General features: G+C 42.6%; 1 protein-coding gene across 2 annotated transcripts; it reads right to left on the reverse strand.

Annotated features, from left to right (window-relative positions):
- Positions 1-1,086: 1,086 nt before the first annotated feature.
- LOC138964722 (uncharacterized) lies at positions 1,087-5,963 on the reverse strand. 2 transcript variants are annotated; one of them, XR_011455192.1, is made up of 5 exons: positions 5,693-5,963; positions 5,163-5,239; positions 3,718-4,420; positions 2,679-2,803; positions 1,087-1,335 (listed from the first exon to the last, which is right to left on the reverse strand). XR_011455192.1 is itself a non-coding variant. In XM_070336755.1 (3 exons), the coding sequence occupies exons 1-3, from the start codon at positions 5,736-5,738 to the stop codon at positions 4,211-4,213; spliced, it is 333 nt and encodes a 110-aa protein (XP_070192856.1). In that variant the 5' UTR covers positions 5,739-5,963; the 3' UTR covers positions 3,176-4,210. The 2 variants fall into 2 exon arrangements, 1 of the variants encoding a protein (XP_070192856.1); XM_070336755.1 differs by lacking the exons at positions 1,087-1,335; positions 2,679-2,803 and having other exon boundaries at positions 3,176-4,420.
- Between the last annotated feature and the right edge of the window lie 900 nt (positions 5,964-6,863).

The following is a 6,863-nucleotide window of genomic DNA, read 5'->3' on the forward strand; positions in this document are numbered from 1 at the left end:
TCATTTTTGGCTCACGTAAGTGTAGCCTATGCGATGATAAACTTTGTCTGTCTGTGCGTGCGTGCGTGCGTGTGTGTGTGTGTGTGTGTGTGTGTGATAGAAACTTTAACATTTCCGAGTCTATGGATTACGTCAGTCTCGGTCAAAAGTGTTTGACGTGTGTGATAGAAACTATTTGAAGACGTCACATTATGACGTAAGAGGGTTAGACGTCACGCAAAGGAATTACTAAAAGTCTCGGTCTTTGTTATTGTGAGCGGGCCGAGACTACTTGGCAGATCCAGGGTCTCGCTTTCTTGCACAGTTTCACCTATGCTTACTGTGTGTGTGTGTGTGTGTGTGTGTGTGTGTGTGTGTGTGTGTGTGTGTGTGTGTGTGTGTGTGTGTGTGTGTGTGTGTGACGGAGTGATTGAGTTTGTGTTACTGTTTGTCGATTTCTTACGTGAGCCTTGAAGGCTTCGCCTCTTGTTCTTAATGCATGCTATTTTTTTTTTTACAAATTCAGTTCATTGGACAGGGTACATTTTTATTTTTAAAATTCGTTCTGGCATGTCGCGCAACAGCAGAACTAATATCTCACATGACTTGAGATTCCGTGTGTACTTAACGACATGTGTTAGCCCAAATCACTGACAAGTTTTAAGACAATGCGTTGAGGAGTTACTGAAATGTACCATTTTTTTTCTCATTTTTGTACTTAACGACGTGTGTTAGCACAAATCACTGACAGTTTTAAGACAATGCGTTGAGGAGTTCTGAAATGTACCATTTTTGGTCTCATTACCCGCTAAAACGACTTCAAAAACTGAGAGGATTGACAACTACAAAGCTCAGCATGCCATAGCGTTCATGTTAGACAAGATATATGTGAACAAAACGGACTGTTTTGGATAAAGATTTGATTGTTCTGTCTAATGACATGCAAAACATGTTTCGGTTTAGTTGTTCTGATTTGTGTTGTTGATTTTAACACAAGAAGCTTGATTTTGTGAATTTGATTTGTGGGAGGGGGGGGGGGGGGTGTCTGTGTTGCAGGTTTCACTGCATAGACACTACGTCATGAAAACCCAATTTTGTTTCTGAATAAAGTAGGGAAATTAATGGCATTTTCAGTCATATACTTGGTTTTTCAATCAACAGCCTCATCAGTAAGATCTGCCCTCAAACGCATCTGCCTACTTTTTATGACGGGTAGTGTAGAAACCTCTGCAAGCATTCTCAGCCGAATCAGATGGAAAAGCACAGAATTGTGATGGTACTCTGAATTTGATCATCGTCCCCAGCGAACCCAGGAACCAAGGTGCAAACAGCCTTCCCTTAATGTAGCGGTCCTTCCTGAAAAATAAAGAAAACATATAACTGAGCACCTTCAGTATTCACGGGGATGGGTTTTGGTTAGCGAGGGGAGGGTGTGTGTTGGGGGGAGAAGGTGTGTACGTGTTGAGCAGTGTGTGTGTGTGTGTGTGTGTGTGGGGGGGTGAGGAAGCACTTGCTCTTCACATGACCATTGGGATCAGGGATGGTGTGTGTGATATTGTAATCTAAACTATTAAAAAAAATCTGTGCGTGTATGAACTTTGTGCTCGGCAGAAATGTTTCTCGATTTTAGTCAAAAACAAGTGTGCCCTCAACCCACACACTTTCGCTCTTCAGCATCAACACTATACAGTTTGAGTTTCATTGGGAAATGTGTCTCGATTTCAGTCCAAAACAGAACTTTCAGGATCCAAAGCACTCGCCTGTCAGCCTTTTTTATTAAAATACATTCAACCCACCACATTTTCCAGTGATGAAGATTCTGGGGATGTGTGTTGATCCCATTGATTTTGGCCATTTCAGATCTGGCCAGTTGTACATGTATGGGATAGGAACATAACTTCACCCAGACACATAAAATATTGACACTTGACAGTCAGTGACTGCTTCATGTGCATAGTTGAATTTTGTTTATGAACGAATTTCTCAAAAGTCACTCGCAGAAGTAAAGAAGTAACATTTTTGTTAATCTGAGAGTGGTTTCCACAACAAAATCTAACTCTGAGCAGGAAGAAGCCAGGGTGTTGAATGTAGAAGTATCCGAGTGAACAGATTCATTCTTATTCCATGTAAAAGCCTGGCAAGATCTAGGATGGTGAGCCAAGGGAAGAATAACTGTATGTGCCTTTTAAATAATTCCAGTAAATTAGTAATGATTTCATTTTATCTTGCAATTTTGTTTTACTTTCCTGTGCTGCATTAGTTCATTCACACTGTGTAATTTACTTTAAGAATAGTGGCAAAGGATTTGAGAAGAGAAAGAGAACTAAAACCAAGCTTTATGTACCATTTTGTATAAATAGTACAAATTGTACTATGCAAGGATACATACAGATGTAAGAATTTATTTTATACAAAGCCGTAATGTTTTTGTGTCAATAAACTTGCATCTCCTGCCACTACTCTCAGATTCAGATGTAACAAGTGTTGACATAGCTGAATGTATCTATCTAGATTGTAAGTGCATCTAATGTGAAACGCAGATCTCTTTACAACACAACGTACAAAAGTCTGCCAAAACATCTACACAGCTTCAAACTACTATCACCAGTGCCAATTTACATATCATAAATCAATTTTACAATAACAATTTAAAAGGCACAAGCAGGTACTTGGTAGTGGTACAGAAATGTGTGACTTACTCTTCATGGTAGTCTGTAAAGCAGCATGTCCACTCAGTCTGAATCCTCTCCAGAATCCATATATATCTGAATGCAAGAGCTGTATGAACACTTCATCACACATCATCTCTGGTTTCTTAGGAGGCCTGAAAAAACACACCATAAAATAATTAATTAACAATAAATAATAACTGTATTATAATTAAACCACTCGCTCATTGATTCTTTTATCCCCTCTTTCACAATCATAGTTTATACAGCAGCATTTACCTCTGACTCTGTTCATGCAGAGTAAATATCAAGTATTTAAACAGAAAAATAAGTCATTGTTGAATAACCCTTCTAAAAATACACAATAGACACACTTTCAGTGGCAGTGATTCAAGTGAAGTCAGTTTCTTTCTTCATTTGTATACACACAAAAATTGTTTTGGGCCAGTTAGTGTTACTCTTGGCTTTACACACTTACTATATCTAATTACACATGCACTCAGCTTAGAAAACATACTTCTAATGTTGGGAGTGCAGTGTGAGCCAGGACATTTACAGCAAATAAGGATACACAACAGTTCATTCAGAGATAGATTTGCCATTCACTGCATTATATTGTTAGTTGAATGAGATAGATCTACAGCGATGCTTCAATGCATTAGATTTGCTTTGTTTTAGTGTCTACTGTTCATTGCTCCACCGTGGGAAATTCAGTCAACAGTGCACAGTTCCGAAGAAACCGATGCTGCTGTGCATAATCATTGATGCATTGACGATCGTTCATTGTCAATGTCACTGTCAGAAAAACAACAACTGTATCTTTCATCGTCACCACTACACAATGGCTCGTAGGCCTATTTTCCTATGACACTGAACACGGCATATTTCGGAGACACTCAGACAGTACTGCCTGGCCCATAGATCTAGATCTACCCTTGCTCTCACTTTCTAACAAATGTATTATTGCAATATAATCTGACACACACTCACACACCGAGGCGCACAAACGAACACACACACCGTGGGACACACAAACTACACGCACACAACGGATGAATCTTGCTCTTACCTGTTGGATGATCCAAACCGATTAAAATCAGCGACAGGAAGATGTACAAGCCAAATTTGTACAGTCGCTGATGTAAAAAGTGGAAATTTAGTCAATGTTCATAGCAAATCTCCCGACTCAAGGTAGATCGTGTCCCAAATCAGCTGTGCCGGTCACTTCACGACTTGTATTTGAACCCCCTCCAAAGCGCAATCAATGTTTCAACTTCTTTGTCGACATCATTCTTTGGTTCATGCGTCGGACTGCCGAATATTTGATTTTTTTGTACAGCAAAATCAAAGACTGTCATGGCGGCCGCCATTTGTATTTTTGCAATAGTTCGAAACTAAGGAATTTGGTCCTCGGAGGAGGAGGACCAAATTTAGGCAAGTTAGTCACCAACTTAGGTCGGAACATTTGAAAATATCGTGCCATGCATTGCGCACTAGAGCGATAGTTTCGAACTTTGGATTTAGTTCCCAACTAGCTTGATAGTCTCCATTCATGCATTCCACTACAGGTATCTGTTGAACAGGTCTTCCTGAGCCTGCTCGTACTCTTCACTGTCGGTGTTACCCGCATACTGCTGCACAAGCTTTGCAGATTCTAGCCAGAAATCCTTGTTGGATAAGGTGTTAGCCAGGCGATTTTGTTCCTCGGTGCTTAAGTCGGATGCAAATTCTTTCAGCCGGTCCGCAATGTTCGCAATGTTCGCAACGTTCGACTGGAACACACACAAAGTTTCCACATACGGATGGTAAAATTCAGATTCAACGACTTTCGTGGCAAGAGTGATCATAAATACACCATGATCCATCGCATCATCCTGTTTTACATTCTACCATGATTCATTGAGTTACACATTGACTAATAATGAGCATTGAACACAGAGAGAACAAGACGATATGGTCAGCTAAAATGCACTGGCCGTACGTGCACACGTATATTCACAGCCACAGACACACACGTAAAAACGCAGATAGGCACGGCCTACAGACAGACAGACACATAAAGACCGACCGACAGACTGATACACACTCGCGCTCGCGCACTCACGCACACACACACACACACACACACACACACACACACACACACACACGCACACACGCAACACGCACTAACACACACACTAGCACACACAAGCGCACACACATACACACACACCCACACACACACATCAACCCATGCACACACACACATCAACACACCCACACAACACACACACACACACACACACACACACACACACACGTACACTGATATACACGTAAACACACACACACACACACACACACACACACACACGCACACATACCCGAACATAAACAACCACACACACACACGCACAGACACACACACACACACACACACATACGTAAACACACACACACATGGACACACACACACACACACACACACACACACACACACACACACACGCACACGCACACACACACACAAACCTGCATATCGTCCGATGCCTGATTATCAAAGTGGGTGACATTATCCAGTGAGCCTGGGAGGTCTAATCCACCTGCATCTGATAACAATAATTACAATTCCAGCGTTAATAGATGGTGTGTGTGTATGTGTGTGTGTGTGTGTGTGTGTGTGTGTGTGTGTGCATGTTTGTGCGCGCGTGTGCATTAATACGTGAATACGTTAGTACGTTTACGCACTCCGGTTAGTGTGTGTGTGTGTGTGTGTGTGTGTGTGTGTGTGTGTGTGTGTATGTCAGTGTTGTGTGTGTGTGTGAGTGTGTGTGTGAGTGTTCAAGCCGCGTGTGTATGTATGTGTGCGCGTGGGTGCGCGTGTGCGAGTGCGTGTGCGTGCGCGTTTGCTTTTGCGTGCTTGTGAGAGTCAGTGTGCGTAGTACGCGCTAGCGCGTGCGTGGTTGTGTCTGTTTGTCTGTTTGTCTGTCTGTCAGTGTGTGCATATATTCATGTGTTCAACAAAAAACGACCAAACAAAAATACTAAAACATAATACTTACAGGGTACCAAGACCAGGCACAAAACGAAAACAGTTCTGAACTCCATACTCCCTCGAAAAAATTACAACTTTTCTCGCTGCAAATTATTCAGTCGTCAACAAAAGAGCGCACACTGAGAAACCACGCCAACAACGTGCAGTAGTCGCAAACCCAACGCTTGTCAGTTTGCGCCTATTTGTGACCCTCCACCACGAAATGAGTCGCATGTCACCTCGCGCGGTTCTGCGCTAGGCTTAATATAAGTCCGGAGAGTGTCTTGTAACAGTGTGAGGGTCACCTTAGTCACAGGCTTATAACTCAAAGAGTTTTCGCTCTTTTCTAAAACGGGTTACACCACTAACTAGATAGAGCATAAAAAACTCTTTAGGAAAATGTAAAAATTTGAACATCATGCAAATCATTTCGTGGTGGAGGGTCACATTTCAGAGCATTAGGCTCTGTTTTAAGACCCAATGGCAGGTCTCGGATTTTCCCTTTCTCTTTCTATCCGGTTCCCTTTCTCTTCCCTTTCCTTTCCTTTGCGCAACGAGTGGTCGCAAGTCTTACCTAGCTTTTTCCTTTTGTATCTCCAGCATTGAGCACTGTCCCTGTGCAGCACAACAAAATTACACCCCACGATAGTAACCTTTTCGTTCCTTGGGGCGTTCCTTTCCGTACGACCGAGGTGCGTTGCATATGCAGACCGTAACAGAACGTTTGCAAACGTTTTCTAGGCAACGCATAGTTTTGTCGTATCGCTCGCGAACGCTCGCTCGAGTACCATTGTCTGGGGTCACTTTAACAAAGGCGACCGCTCGCCGAGAATTGTCTAGGAAACGGGAGTTTGTGCCGAGCATTCTGTAACGTACCTGAGAGGTGGCACGCCAGAAACTATTGCACTGTACTGAGCTTGCTGTTTGACTCTCTCTTTCTCTCTATCGCAGTCTCTCTCTCTGTCTTGCGTGCTCTCTCTCTCTTTTTCTCTGTCTCGCTCTCTCTGTCCCTCTGCGCCTGTCTCTCTCTTTCTCATTCTTTCTTTCTTTCTCAGTCTCCCCCCCCTCCCCCCGCCATATCCCTCTCCCTATGTCCAGTTTCTCTTTCTTTTTACTTCTCTCTCTATATGTGTCTGTCTCTCTTTGTGTCTGTCTGTCTCTCTTTGTGTCTGTCTGAAAGTCTCTCTCTCGTATCTTTT

This window comes from Littorina saxatilis, linkage group LG4 (genome assembly GCF_037325665.1).
Source record: "Littorina saxatilis isolate snail1 linkage group LG4, US_GU_Lsax_2.0, whole genome shotgun sequence".
NCBI classification, from domain to species: Eukaryota; Metazoa; Mollusca; class Gastropoda; order Littorinimorpha; family Littorinidae; genus Littorina; species Littorina saxatilis.

Bases quoted from the DNA above. Each gene is read 5' to 3' on its own strand.
- LOC138964722 (XM_070336755.1), bottom strand. From the start codon at position 5,738: ATGGAGTTCAGAACTGTTTTCGTTTTGTGCCTGGTCTTGGTACCCT. The intron at 5,240-5,692 runs GTAAGTATTATG...TATTGTTATCAG, and splicing joins GTGCCTGGTCTTGGTACCCT to ATGCAGGTGGATTAGACCTC. The intron at 4,421-5,162 runs GTTTGTGTGTGT...TGTGTGTTCCAG, and splicing joins AGGCATCGGACGATATGCAG to TCGAACGTTGCGAACATTGC.